The 22,028-nt window shown below is 38.1% G+C and overlaps 2 protein-coding genes across 5 annotated transcripts in view; both read left to right on the plus strand.

The window, feature by feature from the left end:
- LOC109091039 (E3 ubiquitin-protein ligase HERC2-like) overlaps nt 1-17,178 on the plus strand; it is a 57,148-nt gene extending 39,970 nt beyond the window's left edge. The window contains exons 63-94 of the mRNA XM_042726133.1: nt 2-83; nt 1,968-2,139; nt 2,287-2,431; nt 2,600-2,825; nt 2,910-3,081; nt 3,207-3,393; nt 3,596-3,739; nt 4,312-4,503; nt 4,614-4,767; nt 5,449-5,556; nt 5,648-5,779; nt 5,875-6,033; nt 6,266-6,384; nt 6,468-6,593; nt 6,677-6,832; nt 6,923-7,038; nt 7,197-7,395; nt 7,605-7,819; nt 9,222-9,399; nt 10,079-10,240; nt 10,335-10,426; nt 10,514-10,653; nt 10,771-10,958; nt 11,063-11,260; nt 11,366-11,449; nt 11,988-12,129; nt 12,235-12,429; nt 12,575-12,687; nt 14,644-14,834; nt 14,923-15,028; nt 15,111-15,323; nt 16,221-17,178. Of these exons, the coding sequence (XP_042582067.1) occupies nt 2-83; nt 1,968-2,139; nt 2,287-2,431; nt 2,600-2,825; nt 2,910-3,081; nt 3,207-3,393; nt 3,596-3,739; nt 4,312-4,503; nt 4,614-4,767; nt 5,449-5,556; nt 5,648-5,779; nt 5,875-6,033; nt 6,266-6,384; nt 6,468-6,593; nt 6,677-6,832; nt 6,923-7,038; nt 7,197-7,395; nt 7,605-7,819; nt 9,222-9,399; nt 10,079-10,240; nt 10,335-10,426; nt 10,514-10,653; nt 10,771-10,958; nt 11,063-11,260; nt 11,366-11,449; nt 11,988-12,129; nt 12,235-12,429; nt 12,575-12,687; nt 14,644-14,834; nt 14,923-15,028; nt 15,111-15,323; nt 16,221-16,493 (5,079 nt within the window). The 3' untranslated portion in view covers nt 16,494-17,178. The remainder of the gene's footprint in view (nt 1; nt 84-1,967; nt 2,140-2,286; nt 2,432-2,599; nt 2,826-2,909; nt 3,082-3,206; nt 3,394-3,595; nt 3,740-4,311; nt 4,504-4,613; nt 4,768-5,448; nt 5,557-5,647; nt 5,780-5,874; nt 6,034-6,265; nt 6,385-6,467; nt 6,594-6,676; nt 6,833-6,922; nt 7,039-7,196; nt 7,396-7,604; nt 7,820-9,221; nt 9,400-10,078; nt 10,241-10,334; nt 10,427-10,513; nt 10,654-10,770; nt 10,959-11,062; nt 11,261-11,365; nt 11,450-11,987; nt 12,130-12,234; nt 12,430-12,574; nt 12,688-14,643; nt 14,835-14,922; nt 15,029-15,110; nt 15,324-16,220) is intronic.
- Nucleotides 17,179-19,885: 2,707 nt separating this feature from the next.
- Nucleotides 19,886-22,028, plus strand: part of LOC109101966 (P protein-like) — an 85,949-nt gene continuing 83,806 nt past the window's right edge. Inside the window, exons 1-2 of one of the 4 annotated variants that reach the window (XM_042726135.1) lie at nt 19,886-19,953; nt 20,623-20,859. The gene's annotated coding sequence lies outside the window, so the exon portion shown is untranslated. The other 3 variants (XM_042726134.1, XM_042726137.1, XM_042726136.1) reach the window with 3 other exon arrangements.

The raw sequence follows: 22,028 nt of genomic DNA on the forward strand, positions 1-22,028 counted from the left end.
GGTCAAGGTGCTTTTAGGCCATCGTGTTGTCCAGGTGGCTTGTGGAAGTCGAGATGCCCAGACCCTTGCCCTTACTGATGAAGGTATAATCCTGCTTTTTGTTTTATTTGGTTTTGCTTGGCTTTCTTTGGTTCGGTTTATTTTCTTTTGCTTTATTCAATTTTTTTTTGTCCTTTTTAGTTTCGTTTAGCATTTTATTAAGTTTTTTACAATACCCTATATTTTCATCACAATTCATTTAGAGATGTGAAGAGATCTCGTGGCAAAAGATCTCACGAGATCCGATGTTTCTTGCGAGATCTGACTGGTCTCGTGAGAAGATAACGATATCCTCATGCAGACCTTTCAGATATATTTGCATTACACTGGCGTTTCACCAGTGGTATGTAATGTAAGGTATGTAAGATATTATGGTTCACATCAGGCAAGTGGCCACATGATAAGCGGGAAAATTACGCAGTGAAGTCTTTATCCAGTCATAAAAGCAGAATTCAAAGTTTAACACACGGAATGTCACGGAATTTCTCACATTTTGAATTAATTAACCAAAAGTAGGTCATTGCTCTTAAATTAAATCATGATATGGACTATTATCTGTAAATATAAAGCCGCAAAAGTCAATTTAAATATGAATCCTGCATGTTCTGCCTGTCTCTGTTAATGAATGGTGCAGACGGACGGTTCACACACACACACACACACACACACACACACACACACACACACACACACATATAGGGAAGTGTGCGTGACGCTAGCGGTGATTTCAGCGTCTGCCATCTCACTTAATGAGGACGTAAACACATGAACAACATCTCCACTTCATGAGCATTTTACCGTTTGATTTGAGTAAAACTAGCGTCATATCACATACACAGAACTTTAATTTTAATAGTAAATACCCTTTGTTTGCCAAAAAATAAAGTTTGCTTAATTTTCAATACTTAAATGATAAATGATGAAATTAATGTTTTATGCCTTCATTTGATAACCAGAAAAATGTAAATACACAACACAGAATTTCTGAGGGAAAAAATTCATAAGGCTACTTTAAGAAAAAATAAAATTAAATAAATTAAGCATTCAAATAGTTAGACATGCTAAAACACATAATTTGGTAACAATAAAAAATAAAAATAATATGGTGAGGAAAAAATTAAATCATTTCATAGGGCCCTAAACATGTAATTTTTGTTAAACTTTTAATAAGTTGATGTCAGTTGAGTTTGTGGCAAAACCTTTTACAGTGTTTACATGTTGTTTATACCTGCATAAAATTTATTAAAATAGATATTTAATTTCATAATGTACAATTTGATTTCAAGATGCACCTACATTTTTTTGCATTTTGTATTTTTCAGTTGAATAAAAGAGAATAAAAAAAGTTTCTCCCTATATATTTCATCATTGAGGATTTCTTTAAAAAAGTCTTAAAGTCTCGTCTCGTTCTCGTGAACCCAGTCTCGTGTCTCGTCTCGTGGGATAAGTGTCTCGTCACACCTCTAGTTTTTTTTTTTTTTGTTTCACCTGGTTTTGTTTAGGATTGTCTGAGATTGTCTAGTTTGTTTTAGTTTAGCTTCATTTGGTATTGTTTAGTTTGTCTCCGTTTAGTTTCATTTATTTTTGTTTCGTTTGTCTAAATTTAGTTTTGATTAGTTCTGTTTGTTTTAGTTTAGTTTGCCTTGGTTTTGTTTGGTTTTGTCTCGTTTCATTTGGTTCTGTCTAGTTTGGTTTTGTTTTATATAGCCTCACTTGGTTTGCTTTTTAGTTTGGCTTATTTTTATTTAGTCTCGTTTAGCTCTGTCTGGTTTTGTTTGCTTTAGTTTCAGTTGGCTTGCTTTGGTTTGATTTAGTATTTTTTTTTTTTTTTTTTTGTTTGGTTTCACTTGGTTTCATTTGGTTTGGTTTGATTTTTAGTTCTATTTTGTTTTTGCAGGCATATGAATGTATGTTTTTATGTTTTTTAGGACTGGTATTCTCATGGGGAGATGGAGACTTTGGAAAGCTGGGCCGGGGTGGAAGCGAAGGCTGTAACATTCCTCAAAACATAGAGCGTCTGAATGGGCAGGGGGTGTGTCAGATTGAATGTGGAGCTCAATTTTCCCTTGCCCTCACTAAATCTGGAGTTGTCTGGACCTGGTATGAATAAAAGAGGAGATTTTTTAATTTTTTATTTTTTAATTTTATTTTTTTTTAAGATGCATTAAAGTACAATTCATGATTGAGTCTTAAAAATGCTCCTTTCCTTAGTGAAGCTCTTTAACATGCTGCTGTTGCATTGTGCAGGGGTAAGGGGGATTACTTCCGACTGGGTCACGGCACAGACGTTCATGTGCGAAAGCCCCAGATGGTTGAAGGACTAAGGGGGAAGAAGATAATTCATGTGGCCGTAGGGGCCCTACACTGCCTGGCTGTCACAGACACTGGACAGGTGCGCTACAGGATTGTTTTTTTACATTTAGCTGCTTGGTGGTACTTGCTCCTACTGTTTTATTTTGGTACATTAAACAGCTCATGGTGCATGGTAAACAAAACTCACCTTTTGTTGACAAGTAATTCACTTAAGTGATGGTGTAAGATGAAGTGTTGTTTGGGGTAGGTGTACGCGTGGGGGGATAATGACCATGGGCAGCAGGGGAATGGCACAACCACAGTCAACAGAAAGCCTACGCTGGTGCAGGGTCTAGAGGGGCAGAAAATTACTCGTGTGGCCTGCGGCTCCTCTCACAGTGTGGCCTGGACCACCGTAGATGTCACCACACCCTCCGTCCACGAGCCTGTCCTATTCCAGACTGCTAGAGACTCTCTGGGAGCCTCTTATCTTGGTAATTTCCACCCAATCTCCATTTCTTTTCTGTTGTTGTGTGTCTTTTGCTTAAAGTGCAAGTTTTGTGGGTGTTTCTTTATAGGTGTACCATCAGACAGTGACCCATCTTTACTAAGTAATAAGCTGAATGGCGTGAGCAGTGTGAAGCCCAACAGGCCATCTCTGGCAAAAATCTTACTCTCTCTAGATGGTAATCTTGCCAAACAGCAGGCCCTGTCCAATGTGCTCTCTGCCCTGCAGATTATGTATGCCAGGTATGACCTTAATGCATACAGTATATTTAAGGTATTAGAACTACTGCATTTCAGATTGATTGTTTTCTGCTCCATAAAATACAATAAAAGCTCTGGAATCACTTAATTCCTCTCATATCACACAGGGATGCAGTGGTGGGAGCATTGATGCCTGCCTCTATGATGCCTCTGGAGTGTCCCGCCAGCTCTCCGGTGCCCCCTTCAGATTGTTCATCAGCATCCAGCCCCTGTGAGGCTGAGGGTCCAGCCCTACCCTCAGAAACAGAGGAGAGGGTCAGTCCACACCCCTGGATGGACAGCAAACGAGGAGAGGTGAGGAGTGTTGGCTATGCATTACTGCCTTCACATTTGCTGTACTTTTTTTTGGTGTTTGTTTGTTTTCAGTAGTCATTATTCTGCACCATTCACCTTTTTTTTTTTTTTTTTTTTTTTTTTTTATGACACAATCATTCAAATGTCCAAGACAACGGTACATTTACAAGCTTGTTCTGTCATATGGTATTGTGTGGTATAGGTGACCACATCTGAGGATGCCACTACCCCTTCTTCAGCGGTGACCCCTTCCACTGCCTCTGCTTCATCTCGGCCCTTTATCCCAGTCACAGATGACCCTGGTGCTGCCAGCATCATCGCTGAGACCATGACCAAAACCAAAGTGGTCAGTCACATATGCTTTTATGCAGTGGTTTAATGAAGTTAAACATTTATTTGATTGATTGATTTATTGATCTTTTTTTTTTTTTTTTTTAAATGTATTGAAATTCGTTTTTTTGTTTGTTTATGGTGTTATCAGCTTTTAAAATTTTTGTTTTAATTAAAAAAAGAATTTAAACTGCTATAACATACCAAAAATGTAATTATGCATGCATGTCTTAATATATGATTGTGTTTCTTATTTTGTTTACCATAAGTGATTGTCTTACCAAGCTAGCGTTCATTTATGTATTTGTAATTTTTTATTAGGGAACACTGTGTTAATATAAATGCATGGCTCTTTGACTGTGCGTTATAGAGGAAAAATAATAGAATGGCCGAAGTGAATTCTAGCCTGCTGGTCATAAAAATGTTCCTGTTAATCATACTTTGGAGATATTTGTTCCTGAACTTTAAAATGAAATGCATGCATTTTAAGTCTGTTTAAAAAGGATTACATTTGTATGTTTAAGTGAAGTGATATTGAAGTGAAGTAAAGTGATATTTACAGTGGCCTGGTTTGATTTTTTGGAACAGGACTCTGAGAGCCAGAGTAAAGCAGTGGGCCCAGAGCCACAATATCTGGATGAGTTCACCAGTCTGCTGGTTCCCGATGACACGCGCGTGTTGGTAGACCTGTTAAAACTGGCTGTGTCTCTGCGCTCAGGCGATAAAGGCAAGGAAGTGCTGTCTGCTGTGCTGTCTGGCATGGGTACAGCTTTCCCACAGGTAAAAACCAACCTCTTTTCTAACTCACTGCATGTTTTTCTAACTAAAACGGTATCATTTCATCTTTGAAATTTGTGTACTCTGATCTAAATGTGTTTGTTGGCACACAGGTGGCAGATATGCTGCTGGAGTTGTGTGTGACTGAGTTAGAGGACGTAGCCACTGACTCTCAAAGCGGACGGCTGTCATCACAGCCTGTGGTGGTGGAGAGCAGTCACCCATACACTGATGACACTTCCACCAGCGGAACTGTGAAAATACCAGGTCACCTTGTGTTTTTCTGTTTATTCAGCATCTCAACAGCCATAACAACCTCATTGCTGGTGCTTTGCAAAGCATTATTATTTTTATTTGAACAAATTCCTAAACCTTAGTATTAAACTTTGCCATAGCTGCTTTAGATGAAGTATTGCACAAGCCACTCATATTTTCTTTAGAATATATACAAATCTAGTATTTTATTGTTGATGGAAATTAACCAATGCTGGATTTATTTGATAAAAAATGCAGTAAAAACAGTAATATTGTGAAATAATATTATAATTTATAAAAAACTTTATTCCTGGAATGGTATGCTGAATTTTTAGCTGCCATTACTTTAGTCTTCATTGTCACATGATCCTTCATCTCCTTCAGCTTCATTTCTAGAAACATTTCTAATTTTATCAATTTTGAAAACAGTTGTGCTGTTTAATATTTTTGTAGAAACTATGATGCTTTTTTTGATGAATAGAATGTTTAAAAGAACAGCATTTATTTGACATGGATTCTTTCTAACATACTGTAAATGTTTTTGATTAGTTTAACGCATGCTTATTGAAGAAAAGTATTAATTTCTTTCAAAACATTTTTGAACTGTAGTGTAGATGCCTTATGAAGCTCTATGGTCTAAGAATTAGCAGATTTAAAGACATTCAAATTTGATCTTGCATGTGGTTATTTTAGGTGCTGAAGGGTTGAGGGTGGAGTTTGATCGCCAGTGTTCAACAGAAAGGAGACATGACCCTCTTACCATCATGGACGGAGCCAATAGGATTGTGTCTGTTCGATCAGGTCACATTCTTTTTCCTTTTTTCTTTTTAATATAATTCAAAAAGTTGTTTGATCATTGGCCACATGACCTTACTTGTTTCCACCCCTTTAGGTCGTGAGTGGTCTGATTGGTCCAGTGAATTGAGGATTCCAGGAGATGAGCTGAAATGGAAGTTCACCAGTGATGGCTCTGTTAACGGCTGGGGCTGGCGCTTCACTGTCTATCCCATCATGCCTGCTGCTGGTACATCAGTTTAATATGAAATCACTTCATTGTACGTACTTCATATGTAACATGATATCCTGAAGTGCTTGACCTTTTTATTGAATTACCTGCAGGTCCTAAAGACCTCCTGTCAGACCGTTGCATTCTGTCCTGCCCTTCGATGGATCTAGTAACATGTCTGCTAGACTTTCGCCTCAACTTTGCTTCAAACCGCAGCATTGTGCCAAGGTTGGCAGCCTCACTTGCTGCTTGTGCCCAGCTCAGTGCCTTAGGTAAGAGAAGACCTTTGAAAGAAAAAGTATAGTGTATATATATATATTTTTATTTTTATTTTTGTAGTATAATTAATACTAGTCCATGTTTTGGAGATATTATTGATGTGAAATATATAAATGTCTGTAAGTGTCTTTGGCTTATTTATTTAATACTTGAAATCTCAGATTTAATTTTGAAAGTTTTAGAATGAATATTTTACTATGTCTTTGTCTCTGTGTGCTTGTTCAGCGGCTGGTCATCGTATGTGGGCCCTGCAGAGGCTACGCAAGCTCTTAACCACTGAATATGGCCAATCCATAAACATCAACCGCCTTTTAGGAGACAGTGAAGGAGAGGCTCGCTCTATGGTTAAACAATGTTCTATGTAATTAATTAATGTATTCATTTATTTATTACATAATTAACATAACTTGTGTTGAATGTTGTGTAGAGTTTTACAGGAAGTGCACTAGCCGCTCTGGTGAAAGGACTTCCCGAGGCTTTACAGAGACAGTATGAGTATGAGGAACCCACAGTCAGAGGTGGCAAGCAGCTGCTCCACAGTCCTTTCTTCAAGGTATGTTTGTCTTCCTAACAGATGGGCATAATAAGATATGCCACATGAATTTTCCAAAAATATATTTTTCTTGTCTTGTGTAGGTGTTGGTGGCACTTGCATGTGATCTGGAGTTGGACACTCTTCCATGCTGTGCTGAGACACACAAATGGGCTTGGTTCCGCCGCTATTGTACCGCATCCAGAGTGTTAGTGGCTCTGGACAAGAGGACTCCTTTGCCCCGCCCTTTCCTGGATGAGGTAGGGATTTCTAATATTGGTGAGAAATTAGAGAATCTCTTACTTAACGGAGAGCTGTTATATTTATGTTCTGTGCATTTTTTCCACTAGGTGGCAAAGAAAATCCGTGAGCTCATGGCAGACCATGAGAACATGAACACACTCCATGAGAGTCATGACCTGTTTAAGAGGGAGCAGGATGAGCAGTTAGTTCAGTGGATGAACAGGTAAATCAACTAAACAAATCTGAGACCAGTGTGTTTTAGCTAGTGAAACAAAACCAAAAATGACATGGTGCTCTTTATGTAACATTTTAAATAGATGGAATTCTATTATAACTGTTTTTGTTCAATTTCACAATTTCTTCATGTTTTCTGTTCACTAGACGACCAGATGATTGGACTCTTTCAGCGGGCGGCAGTGGGACCATCTACGGCTGGGGGCACAATCACCGGGGTCAGCTAGGTGGTATTGAAGGAGCAAAGGTCAAGGTTCCCACACCAACAGAAGCTCTAGCCACACTGCGACCTGTTCAGCTGATCGGTGGAGAGCAGACCCTGTTCGCCGTAACCGCTGATGGGAAAGTAAGGCTTTTCACATTTTAAAAATGTTTAAAGCCAGCAAAGGTTCCTTTAAAATCATCAAATATCATTTGAATTTTTTTTTTTCAATGCCCAGCTGATATATATATTTTTTATATTTAGTACAGACCTATGCTGTATATTCAGCAGTTGTTCTTATATCTTATGTGAGCTGAATAATGTCCTTAGTGACTTGTCTTTGCTGTCCTCAGCTGTATGCTACAGGATATGGTGCCGGTGGTCGACTGGGAATAGGAGGCACAGAGTCCGTCTCCACTCCGACCCTGCTGGAGTCAATCCAGCATGTTTTCATCCGGAAGGTGGCTGTGAACTCTGGCGGGAAGCACTGCTTGGCTCTCTCCTCTGAAGGAGAACTGTACTCCTGGGGAGAGGCTGAAGATGGAAAACTGGGACATGGAAACAGAAGGTAAGACCCATACTGTGGTTACTACTCTTGTCCTTTCACATGGGCACCTTTGGTTCATCTCATGTAGTGACCTTCTACATACTTAACTTTCAGTAGTTAGCAGTTTCCCATTTTCACAGCTTTTGAGTACCATGTAAATTCTGAATACTGTACTATGGGATATGTCAAATTAGAGCCCGACCGATATGGGTTTTTGGGCCCGATACCGATATTAGGGAGTAAAAAAAATTAGGGCCCTACTAATATAGCAAACGAGTATGATAAGCTCATTGTGAGAGTAAAAGACGGGGACATTGATTATTTAATTTATAGTACTGAGTCTCACCAACTAGGTGACAAAGTAGCATTAAATTACCATTCAAAAGACTCAAGCCACCACTGCACTGCCGTCTATTGGACTACAGAAAGATACTAACTTTTCAATCTGCTACGTTACTGACTGTACTGACAAACTATGGTGACACACCATGTTTACAATGGATGAGACAAAGCGACCATTGAAAATCATTTGAACTTTGTATCAGTATATCGTAAATAGAACTAGGCATCAGTTTACTGTTGTGATTTGTTGTGTTGCATCGCGTTGCATCCAGTGTAGACCGCTTCATTGATTATAATGGGTTCTATTGTATTTTGCCGCGCCTTGCAGGCCGCACCACTAGCATCTGGTGTAGACACCCAGTTAGGAAATTTTATTTGACCGTTGTGATAAGCATGAGTTCTGGGCCCCAGCATGGCCGGTATAATCACAAGGATTAATTCAGTGGCCACGATCAGCTCCGGTGGACATGGATCCGTATGCGACGCAGACACGTGCAGTGATGCACAGATCAGCTCTAACGTCACTGAATCTGCCGTTAAAAATGAACCATCCATTCATTATATCATCATGCAAAAGTCAAAATCATTGTAATGTGACAATCAAATATAGGTGCTGTGGGTGGCATGCGGATAATTTATTTGAAGTAGTGGACTCGAGTGAAGTTTGAGCTCATCCGCGCATCTCTACAATGACCTGAGTCTCCAGTAGCAAACAATGGAACATGCTCTGCTGGACAAACTAAGTAATTACACCATTTAGAAGCATTTCATGTGTGTTATATATTCTGCGTTATATAAGTTCATATAGGCTGCATATTTGCCGATACTGATATATCTGCGTCAGGCTCATATCAACCGATAATATCGGCAAACCGATATATCGGTTGGGCTCTAGTCAGAATATCATCATATTACTGCCTGATCCCATGACTGGATAGTACCACAGAACTTCATGTAGTTCCTTAAAAAAAGCAAAATCATTACCCACTCCAATATGTGCGCCAGACTATCACTGATTTGGTTTAGCAGCTTATACTAAGAGGTACAGTATGTGTGACTGGTAGTGTTGTCTTTTTCCCAGCCCATGTGACCGTCCACGTGTGATCGAGTCTCTCAGAGGGGTGGAAGTGGTGGACATTGCGGCCGGTGGGGCCCATAGCGCCTGCATTACAGCCAGTGGAGAGCTCTACACATGGGGGAAAGGTCGTTATGGTCGCCTGGGTCATGGGGACAGTGAGGACCAGCTTAAACCAAAACTGGTGCGTTCATTACGTTATGCATATTTATCTGGCATGAAACTCTAAATGGCGCAGTACAATGGATCTAACTCAATGACATAAGGACAACATTATTACATGGCACAGCTGATTGGTTCTCTCCTGTATCAGTGGCCAATGAGCTCGCTGCTCAACATTCAAATATTTGGCAGTTTTCTTTAGCAGTAGCAACGCACTTCAGAAATGCTCCACCTGTATAGATCTGCTACAGGGTGATCATGTATGCTACGGGGGTTATTCATGTTATATGTGCAGGAGAAATGTTTTCTTACATGCTAACAGCAGCATGTTGTGGATGTGTTGTGGAAGTCTCGTACTTGCTCTGCTGCAGCAGCGTAGCAGATCTATTCCGCCAAGACCAAATACATTTACATTGCCATGTATATTACCATGCAGATCACTCCGAGAGTTGTCATGACAGAAATATTTTTATTAAGCAACTGGAAATTTATGGAAATTCATTGAATATGGTGTGGGAACAGCAATAATAATAATAATTTAATAACATTATACTTGAATTATTTTAAAATAAATAGTTTTTTTTTGGTACTGTTTTTTTTTTTTTTTTTTTTTTTTTAATGGCTGGCAAGTTTGGTTTAGTTTGTAGCACCTCTACTCTCTAACACTGTATATTCTATGAATTACCTGTGCATGTTTATAGGTGGAGGCACTGCAGGGTCACCGGGTGATAGACGTTGCATGTGGCAGTGGGGATGCCCAGACCCTGTGTCTGACTGATGATGACATGGTGTGGTCATGGGGGGATGGAGACTATGGCAAACTGGGAAGAGGAGGAAGTGATGGATGTAAAGTGCCTATGAAGGTAGGACTGCTAGTCTAGTTACTTAAGAATCAAAGGCTTTCTGGTTAGTGACTCCTGTATGAATCTTCATATCTCATTCTCTTTCTCTGCTTAGATTGACTCATTAACTGGATTGGGTGTTGTGAAAGTGGAATGTGGCTCTCAGTTCTCTGTGGCTCTTACCAAGTCTGGAGCAGTTTACACCTGGTAATCAATCCCACAATGCAGTGGTATATAAACTGATGTTTTATTTAGTGAGAAGACGTAGAAATTTTACGTTTGTGATTGTTTTAGGGGGAAAGGCGACTACCACAGACTGGGACATGGCTCGGATGATCATGTTCGCAGACCCCGGCAGGTCCAGGGTTTGCAAGGCAAGAAGGTCATAGCCATAGCAACTGGTTCTCTTCACTGTGTATGCTGCACAGAGGATGGTAGGTCATCATGTAGCATGTTTATATAAAATAGATATCTGGTTTTCTTTTGTCTGGCATAGTCTATACCTATTTGTATTTAGAGTTTTTGCTAAAGACATGAATTTAAACACACAGGTGAAGTGTACACATGGGGTGACAATGATGAGGGTCAGCTCGGTGACGGGACCACCAATGCTATTCAGAGGCCCAGGCTGGTGGCGGCACTGCAGGGCAAGAAGATCAACCGTGTGGCTTGTGGCTCAGCACACACACTTGCCTGGTCCACTAGTAAACCTACCAATGCTGGAAAACTGCCTGCTCAGGTACTGTATCACCAAATATAGCTGAATCACACGGGACTACCAAAAAAATCTCAAAGAACTTTGTGTTTAATGTCATGTTTAAGTAATTAAATGTTTGTCTGTAGGTTCCTATGGAATATAACCACCTGCAGGAGATCGCCATCATAGGGCTGAGGAACAGATTACTGCTCCTGCACCACATCTCTGAGCTCTTCTGCCCCTGTATCCCAATGTTTGACCTAGAAGGACGACTGGGTGAAACTGGACATGGCGTCTCCGTTGGCTTTGATACACTGCGTGGAATCCTTATTTCGCAGGGCAAAGTAAGAAATATTTTGTGGATAGTACTTTTTTTATGTACTGATTTTTTTTTGTACATATTACGAGTCTTAATTATATTTATTAATATTTGTTTTCAATATCTCTAGGAGGCAGCTTTCCGTAAAGTGGTTCAAGCCACTATGGTTAGAGACAGGCAGCATGGGCCAGTGGTGGAGCTCAACAGGATACAGGTACACTTGTTTAAACTGCACATTGCATTTCCCATTTGGTTTGAGAGTTCGTTAGGGTGGTAAACAGAATCCAAAATGAACAATTACTTTTAATGGGCAAAAATAGCTAGCAGGGCCTCCATAAAATGGTCTCCCTTTTCCTAATCAATGTAATTATTGTTGCATTTCCTGCTCCTTTCTGTCAGCATGGACATGCAAGTACTATGTACACCATATGATTATTATGATCCGTTTTATTTTTGTTCGAATTTTGAGGGAGTTAGCAGCACTAAATCTTAATATTTTAAGAGATTTGGTCATTAAACATCATATAAATGTTTGATTTGTTTGTGGATTTGCTCATCATGAGGTTCTTCATGAGATTTACCCCCAAATATGTTTATTCATGGACCAGTGGCCCTCTAATAGGGCCCCTTGAGCCTGACACTGATCTGGCAAGTCTCACAGCCGGAAAGCATAACAATGGTGTTTATACATCAGAGCAGAAATGCTGTATATGGAGAAGCCTGTAATAACTTACACTCATTCTCTCGATCAGGTCAAGCGTTCCCGCAGTAAAGGAGGACTGGCAGGGCCGGATGGCACCAAGTCAGTATTTGGGCAGATGTGTGCTAAGATGAGCTCTTTCAGCCCTGACAGTCTGCTGCTGCCACACCGGGTCTGGAAGGTCAAGTTTGTGGGTGAGTTTATATTTAGAGAAGGATGAAAGATGGTAAAAACAGAGAAAAATGCCATTGGATCGTCGTATCTTTAACATGTTTCTTCCCCTTCGTGTGTGTTTTTAGGCGAGTCAGTTGATGACTGTGGTGGCGGATACAGTGAATCTATCGCAGAAATGTGTGAGGAACTGCAGAACGGTCTCACTCCTCTCCTCATCGTCACTCCTAACGGCCGAGATGAATCAGGAGCGAATAGAGATTGCTTCCTGCTCAACCCAGCTGCCAAGTCCCCTCTGCACATCACCATGTTCCGTTTCCTAGGTACACTTCCTCCCAGCTGGTGTTTCCCACACTGAAAATGCTTTCAAGGCTTGATGAAACGGTCTAAAATTGTACAGCTGTAGTACTTCCTTCCTTCCATTAGATCTGTTGATCTACCATGCTGTCTTCTTTTAATTGGGTATAGGAGTGCTCCTGGGCATAGCAATCCGTACAGGAAGTCCTCTAAGTCTCTACCTGGCAGAACCTGTGTGGAAACAGCTGGCAGGCATGAACCTGACCATTGCTGATCTCAGTGAGGTAGGACCGTGTGTGTGTGTGTTTGAATCCAAGATTTTTATCACAAACTAAAACGTTCACAAAAATAAAACCCAAATGTTAAAGAAAAATGTTTGTTTGTTTTGCTGCTTTTTAGGTGTTTTGTTTTCAATTAACACTTCAGGGGGTATTTCAGAAAGCATTACTCATGATGACACATGGTACTACATACCTGAGCTTAACTTTCATAGCAAAAATGTACATTGTTACAGTATATAGTTATATAATAATTTAAATTTATTTGTGACACATCTTACTTTAAAACAAATGTGGAACCAAAATGTCTTTATTTAATTTTCTGTGTTTAGAATTTTGGTTTGATTTTATTTATTTATTTTATTTTGATTTGATTGATTTACAAAACCAAAACGAAACACAAAAAATCAAACCAAAACAGTAAATCTAAGACCAACAAAAAATCAAAACAAAACAAAAATGCTTAAACCAAAATGAAACACAAAAAATCAAACCAATACAAAAAAGTCTTAGACAAACCAAAAATCAAAACGAAACAAGAAAACAAAACTGCTAAAAAATAAAATAAAAAAAAAATTAAAAGAAAAGATTGATTGAACTAAAAGAAAAGACTGATCAGTCTTTCTTTTTCTTTTTTAATTTACATTTTTAGTGACTGGACGAACTTCCAGCCACATTTTGCAACCGATAACAATGAGTAATAAGGTTTAGATTATTCAACCAAGAGTTATCCCTGCTTTCTGGAATACCCCTCAGCATTACATTGATTACATGACATGGTAAGTCTGTCTGTAGTTGGAGCTTACAGCAAGCCCTTTTGAATTTATGCAAAAGACAGTAATTAGAGTACATACCAGAGCACATGCATTCTGTACATTTGTCTTTAATGGTGGTCAGCTGACATGGATGACAGCCAAAAACCTACTGCCTCTAATGCATATGTACTGTAAGCAGCTTTCTCTAAGTCTATGTGGTATGTTTGTGCTACAGTAAGACATTTCTCGTTTCTCAGCAGTTGTTCAGATATCATTTTCAGATACCATTTTTTTTCCTTTATTGATCTCTGAGATGTGCTGTTTGAGATGCAGAGTGAAGTGGGTGGGTGGGTGTGTGCAAATGCACGTGTGATGTGTAAAAATGAATGTGAGTGTATGCGTCTCCTGCATTCACGCTGAGATCATGTGTTGCTGAGACGTCTGCAGTGATGCCGTTTCTCAGCGCAGGACGTCTCTTGCTCACAGAGCAGCTGTTGTTCGTTGCTTTTGCCTGGAGATATTAGAAAGGTTAAAGAGAAAGATTACTGAGCACAAGACAACAGTGAGACACTGACCGTGATGCACTCAAGAACACCCACACATTCTTTTCATTCCTTTTCTGTAGTCATTTGCACAGGTTTAGACTATCTGCAGTCATTTTTGTTGAATGAATCTAGGTCATGGAGACAGTCTCCTCCGCAAAATATACTCCTGCTAGATCACTCAGATCATCATACTGCAATTTGAAGATTTGTTGGTACCCGAATCTGAAAGTGGCAAACTTTTAAATATGCCATTCAGAATACTAATAATACTTACTTACTTGTGTTTTGTTTTGTTTTATTTATGTATTTATGTTTTTTAATGAAGTCTTGTATGCTCATCAATGCTGTTTATTTTATCAAAAAAGAAAAAAAAAATCAGTATCAGTAAAACCAGAAATATTGGGAAATGCTACTACAATTTAAAATAACAATACTTTAAAATGTAATTTATTCCTGTGATGACAAAGCTTGATTTTTAGAAGCCATTACTCCAGTCTTCAGAAATCATTCTAATATGATGTGGTGCTTAAGGAACATTTCTTTTTTTTTCTTTTTTTTTTCATTCATTTATTTGAAATGATAAATATTTTTAAACAACATTAAAGATTTGCTTGCTTGCTTTTCACAGTATTTTACATCTGACCCTTTTTTGTGTTTGTTAGGTGGACAAGGACTTTATTCCCGGTCTGATGTATATCAGAGATAATGAGGCGTCTGCAGAGGAGTTTGAAGCTATGCCTCTGCCCTTCACTGTGCCCAGTGCCTGTGGACAGGAAGTCCAGCTCAGCTCCAAACATTCCCACATCAGCCTGGAGAACCGCAGCGAATATGTGCGGCTAGCAATAAATTACAGGTGTGAATAATATCCTGAAAAAAATGTTACCAACCAATTTTCTGGAATGAAAAGTGCATCAAATGGATTTGTTGTTTTGTTTCTCCAGGCTGCATGAGTTCGATGAGCAGGTGTCTGCAGTAAGGGAAGGTATGGCACGTGTGGTACCGGTGCCTCTGCTCTCTCTCTTTACTGGCTATGAGCTGGAGACCATGGTGAGTGTGTCATAAACGCAGACTGAGCAAATGTCATCCTGAATTCTTATTTGACTCCACATCACTTGTTTGTGTTGTTTAGGTGTGTGGCAGTCCGGACATCCCCCTGCACCTGCTCAAATCAGTGGCCACATATAAGGGGGTGGAACCAACTGCTCCACTCATCCAGTGGTTCTGGGAGGTGATGGAGTCTTTCTCCAACACGGAACGCTCGCTCTTCCTCAGGTTCGTCTGGGGTCGAACGCGCCTCCCCAGGACCATCGCAGACTTCCGTGGACGAGACTTTGTGGTGCAGGTAACTTGTGGCTCTGAAAAGTGTCACTTAAAGGGACCGTTCCCCAAAAATTAAATTAAATCTACTTAACCGCATATATATGTATATATGCACTCCCATTCTCACCATGGCTGCATTTATTTGATCAAAAATATAGTAAAAAACTATAAAGCAGTAATGTTGGGAATTATTATACGAATTTAAAAGTAACTTTTGTTTTAAAATAGTTTAAAATGTAGTTTGTCTTCAATGTCACATGCTCCTTCAGAAACCATTCTAATATGCTGATTTTTAGATCAAGAAACATTTCATATTATTATCAGAAATGAAATATTTCTTTTGCAGAAACTGTAAAACATTTGAGTAGAAAGTTCAAAAGAACATCATGTATTTTAAATTTGATTTGATTTTTTTTTAAATTGCATAATTATACTTGTTTTATTGAGCAATTCTGCATTTATATAGTATAGAGTATTTTTCTCATAATTGTCAGAATTGCGCAATATAAACTCTGAATTGCAAGATATAAAATCTTGAAAAAAGATCAGAATTGTGAGATCACTATTACGTTTTTTTTTTTTTAAAAGAAGAATTGAATTGCAAGATGTAAACTCAGAATGCAGAGGAAAAATGACAGAATTATGAGATGTAAACTCAAAATTCTAAGAAAAGTCAATTTAGAGTTTGTCACCATTCTTTTTTTTTTCTCAGATTTGTGAGTTCATATTTTTGCAATTTTATATTTATATATTACAATTTTGAAAAATAAAAGATAAAAAGGTTCAATTATCTTTTTTTATTCCATGGCAGAAACATGATTCTGTGTATATGTATATGTATATGTATATGAATGTTAGATAAATTCTATATGTACAAATAAATATGCTAATTTTTAGAGTATTTTTCCTATTTGACCAGGTGCTGGACAAATACAATCCCCCGGACCACTTCCTCCCAGAGTCCTACACCTGCTTCTTCCTGCTCAAGCTGCCTCGCTACTCCTGTAAGCTAGTCTTGGAGGAGAAACTAAAATACGCCATTCACTTCTGTAAGTCCATTGACACGGATGACTACGCACGAATTGCTTTGAGCGGAGAGCCGGCCGCAGATGACAGCAGCGACGACTCTGACAATGAGGATGCGGACTCCTTTGCTTCCGACTCCACGCAGGATTACCTGACAGGCCACTGAACTCTTAACCCCTGGTTAAACTCCATCTCACAAACACACACACACAGACAGTGTGTAGAAAGTCTTGAAAATAAGCTGACAAAAAGAAGTTTAAATGAAAACTGAACCGAAGATGTCTGTTTTAACCTGACTTCTTAATATGTGCATAGACACAAATACAACTAAATGAAGAGAAACAAGTGTATATCATTATGTGCAATTAGCTTTAAAGCACTATTAAGCTGCTGAAAAGCAAGATAGAGATTTTATCTTTGTTGTGAAGAGAACCAGGAATATGGGAGAAACTACACATCTTTGTTAAACATTGTGTTCACGTTTTATTACAGAGGACAGACCGCTTAGCCTAGCACTGTGTTAGACGACTCCTGACAGACTCCTGATTGATTTTGTGTTAAATAGGTAGTATTATGAATTGTAGCTTTGCCTTTTTGTTTGAAAACAGCAGTGTTTCTTTAAGAGGCTTTTTAACTTTGAGCACATTTTGTTTTCTTGTTTGGTCAGTGGAAGCCCGGTCAGGGGTTGTTTTTAGGTTGTCGGTCACCGTATTCTCTCCTCTTCCTTTATGTGTCTGCACTGTTCTCCTGATGGAATGTATATAATTTGATTGTGCCATGTGTTTATGAGAGGTCTCATTCCCATGTTATAAATAAATGTTAATTTCTGTTAATAAATTTAAACCAAATTTCTCTTGTAAGTTTTATTTTCTTGTTTTGATACCTGTTTTCCTAAATTTCTTTTAAATTTATATAATTATATATTTTTGTGTTTTTATAGAGTACATATTGCTTGTTTGAATTGGGAAAAATTAAATACAGATTTATAATAATAATAATAATAATAATAATAATAAAAAAAACTAGCCGTAACAGTACAGTTTCCAATATATCGGTCGAAATATCGATTGATATATTTGAAATGGATGGATGGATAGATAGATATGTATATTTATTTAAATTTATTTTTTACTTTATTTTTTCTAAATTACATATTTATACCTTTTTTTTTTTTTTTTTTTTTTTTTTTTTTTGCAGACTGTATGTTAGCTTTTGGTGTTTTTATTCCCAAAGGCAAACTGTAAATATCACATTTTAAGCAATAACAATATGTAGTTTTGATTATGCCTGCTATTTAATATGATAGCCTGTATTGTATAAAAATCCATATTTAACTGTCTGATAGAAAAGAGTGGTAACAGTTTGTTGTAAAATTAAAATTTGTTGTTTGAATTTGAAAATATAAGCTCTGAAATTACTTGGCTCTGGTATCAATACTGGTATATATATATATAGAGGCAAATATATATATATATATATATATATATATATATATATATATATATATATATATATGAGGCAAGTCATTTTAGAGCTTATATTTTCAAATTCAAACAACAAATTTTAATTTTACAATAAACATACATATATACTGTACATTTACATTTACAGAAATGCCCAATGTGTCATTGTTTCAGGATAACAAGGTTTAGGCTCAGTCTACTTTGGCTTTAGTCTTGTGTGGAATTTCCAGACTTGAGACACATTCCTCTCAACACTAACCTAAACGGTTTAATAAAATCCTCATAATGACGGCTGAGCCATCGAGCTCCGCATATATTACTTTTGGTTCACAGGCTTTGTTGTTAATGGGCCACAGTAGTAAGCTCAGAGGTCAAGGGTCACATCGTAACCCTCCTCCTCTATCCTCTGTCTACGTCAAAGTGTGACGTAGGCTGTGGAGATAAAAGGGTATTAGGGGTGCATGACAGAGAGAAAAGAGGAGGGGAAAGTGTTTTATGATGGCTTAGAAAGCAGGAGCATTCTTCACAGTCTTAATGCTTTTTTCTTTCTTTCACAAGCAGAAATCACAGAGCGCATTATGCTGGAATGGGTCAGGTGCTCTACTCATGTCGGGTTGGCTTCAGGCAGGCAGAAGAAATGAACCAGAGCTGTAAAACTGTACTACTTTAGGAATCCAGCAGCAAGGTCTGACTTTACTGTACATTCATAAATCGTTCAAACAGCCTGAGAAAACCAAAACAAAAGTCAGGCTTAATTAAACTTAGTTAAACTTTTCACTTGAATAGATATGCTTATCATTGTATTTGTAATGAAAAATAAATCACCTACACATGCAATATATATCTATATCTATCTATCTATATATATATATATATATACAATATTTACAATATTTTTCAGTAGTGGACCCCACTGTATATTTGGTTATGAAATACGGCTTTAATTAATCTTAAAAATTGAGGAGTTCCTGTACCCTTCTTGCTTTTCCTGTCGATTGAGGAAATGAAATGTTATGTAAGAAGAGTTGAATTCATTCAGTTGGGTTGCATACGCAGATATCACTGTAGGAGGGCATGTGAGATCTGTGGGAGATCTCAGACAGCAGGGATCCTTTGATGGCTGGATCTCTTGGATGTTTTATGGAATCTCAGTGGCCACATACTGAATAACGCACCCTTATCTTTACCTCTTTGTGTCTCCTTTCCTCGTTATTATCCGACTCTGTTTGACCTTGCAAAGTCCAATTATGCCTTTCAGTGGGTTTCACAGTCTCTCCCATTTCTGATGTACAACAGTATAAATCACACAGAGCTGATACTACATCACATCCAGGCTTTTTTTCTTTGAGGAATGTGCAGGAAGTGCTTAGAAATTATAAATTAATTCAAACAGCTGTCTGATTGAAGTTGTCTGTCTTATTCTGAAATCAGTTCCCACTAATCAGTATCGTGGCTTCATCAGTGCTTGTTAAAATGAGGACCAAGTTCCCCATTTGCCTTAATGACAGCAGCTCTTGAGCATGATCTCAACATGATTGTGTCAAACTTTTAACCAGCATGATCCAGCTTATGTGTGAATCCTGTGTTGTTATATTGGCCATAACCCCAGACCCGAGTGTAGAGGAGTGAAGACCTCAGACTGTGTGCATTGGGCCAAAATCCAGAATCTACTAGAAGTCACATGAAAGTCTCTCACTCTTTCCTCTTCCCCACAGCGATCAACAGCGCTTTTTCCAACTCGTGTGATACACCACATCACCTCCATGATCACTTAGCTCTTTCGTGCTTTCCATCTGGCTGCTTAATGACACTTTCACATGCATTTTATTCTGAAATGTGATACAAAATGAAAAGAAAGGGGGTAATTTTAGGTCCAACGCAGAACTATGTGTTAAAAGATGCTCAGATGCTATCAGCTTGGATAATTCATGTCTTTTCTGCTTCAATAGTTCCTTTAAAACATGTCATATGATCTCTGACGTTGAATTTCGTGGTTAATTTGACACCTGACCTGTGACCTCGACCTCTGCCAGTAATCTGCTTGTTGTGTCTCCTCATTAGTGCTGACACCTGTGTTTTTTTTTTTAATTGATGCTTGTGAAGACTTTAAATTCTGTGGATGCAGATTGTAGAAAATGTGGAAGTACTGAGTTAGTAATGCTGGTGAATAAAATATAAAATACTATTGCTCATTACAGGACTGATTCTTTTGATTGTCAACTTTTGTCTCAGATGTTTCTCTTAAATTGTGTTTAACTGACAAAATACAGTGCATTAATGGAGCTATAATGTTAATGTTAAGAGCACTGCATAGATAATTTGGATATGGAATTATCTGATGACAAATATTTACTTTCAAATTGAAATATCTGACTGATTACAGTCTTCCAGAGCAAAGTTTGTGACAACTCTCAGCAATCTCTTCTGGAATTTTAGAGAAGACATATGAAAGAGTCTCTTTGATTGCTCCAGTCGTTTTGTTTTGTTTGACTGCTCGTTGTAAAAGCAAGTCTTGGTCAGTAAGACGGATGCAAAGTAGGGCAGTGAGATTCCTTCAGGTCTTGTAAGTAGGAGAAGCTTTAAGCAATAACGTCATAGTACTTTGCTAGTGAGTAATACTTGAGTGTGTGTGTGTGCAAGAAACAATCATTTCTTCATTGTGTGTACTGTTTTGGTCTGAAAAGGGGTGGGTGTCTTTAGGCATTTTGGGGAAGTTGGGCAGGCCGTAAACACTACCACTGTTAATGAGTGTCCACTTCTACAAGGTATCAGGGTCTGAGAGAAGAGGAAAGAGGGAGGGCTGTTACTTCACTCTCTTCTGTATGTGTGCAGAGTTTGCTGTGGGTCACTCCCTCCATCTTCTAGAAGAAGTCTACAACTTCCATTTAAGTCTCAGCCTCTTCATCCGCTTCACAGCCTGTGTGCGGCACTCGTGAGCCAGCCAAACCTGTTCAGATACGCTGGATTTCTTTGTTGACTTTTTAATTTTTGTTTTAATGTTATAATATCATCATCATCGTTGTCATCATCATCTTGCCCGCTTCACCGTTTCATTCTCTGAATTGGCAGGTAAGGAGTTTAGTTTTAAAACAAAGAAAGAAAAGGAAAAAAGTTAAATTCAAATATTTCTCTTTTTAAAAATATGTCTGAACAGAGAAAACAGGGACGAAAAGCGATCTCCTTGGTTACTAAACTGCAACAGTGAAGTGAATTCAATTGTAATTCGCAGTATAAACAGAATATTTGAACTAGTTGACTTTGAATGCAATTTGAATTTTGAATATAATTTCGGACCATGTCTATTTAAATCTCTGCAGTTTTTTATTTGAAATGGTCTCATTTTCACATACAGTATTACGAAATGCATTTTTCAATGGATTAATTTTTCTTCCCACACTGGAAGAGAGGAGAGAGGGGGCAAAGAGGAATGTACAGTAATGTCTGGAGAGTGTGTGAAAGCTTTGTGTGTGTTAAGTTTCTTTACGGATTAATATATCTCTGATTCAGAGGTAAAGGGTAAAGCCTTTAGCTATTGCTCTGAAGTACAATTTTATGTACACACACACACACATACTATATATATATACCTGTACTGTGTGTGTGTGTGTGTATTTATGTTTGTATGTATGTATATATATATATATATACACACATACATAAATACATATACATATATACATATACATAAATACATACATACATATATTTATTATTATTATTTTTTAAAAATTCCGAACCACTGTTTTGACAGCAAAAAATGTAGTTAATATATAATTGAATATTATTTTTTTTTTTATGTTTGACCACCTCCATCTCTCTCTCTAAGCTGCAAATATTTGCAGAATGACTAAAGTACTAGTAAAATTAGTCCCACCCTGAGACAGTACATTACGGCCCAGCATCCATATTTGAGCTGGAGTCAGGGCTAACTTGAACAGGGGTAGAAAGAGAAATATTCCTGATGTGTTGCCTTAACAGTATGACACTCACTCTTGCTACAACATATTATATGTTTCTGCAGACTGTGTTAACGCACTGACAGTAAGTACTTCGTATTGACCACTGGCACAACAGAGCTTGTTTGATTCGGCATCAGTGAGGAACGGAAATCAAACAAGCACCGGTCACTAGTCATTGGTCACAGGTCACTGATATGTCCAGGCGTCTATTCAGGCAGACCTTGAGCTTTCAACACAATGACTTTCCTCTGTGTCTGAACTGTAGCACAGTTTGAGAAA

The sequence above is a fragment of the Cyprinus carpio genome, chromosome B6 (genome assembly GCF_018340385.1).
Source record: "Cyprinus carpio isolate SPL01 chromosome B6, ASM1834038v1, whole genome shotgun sequence".
In the NCBI taxonomy this organism is placed as follows: Eukaryota; Metazoa; Chordata; class Actinopteri; order Cypriniformes; family Cyprinidae; genus Cyprinus; species Cyprinus carpio.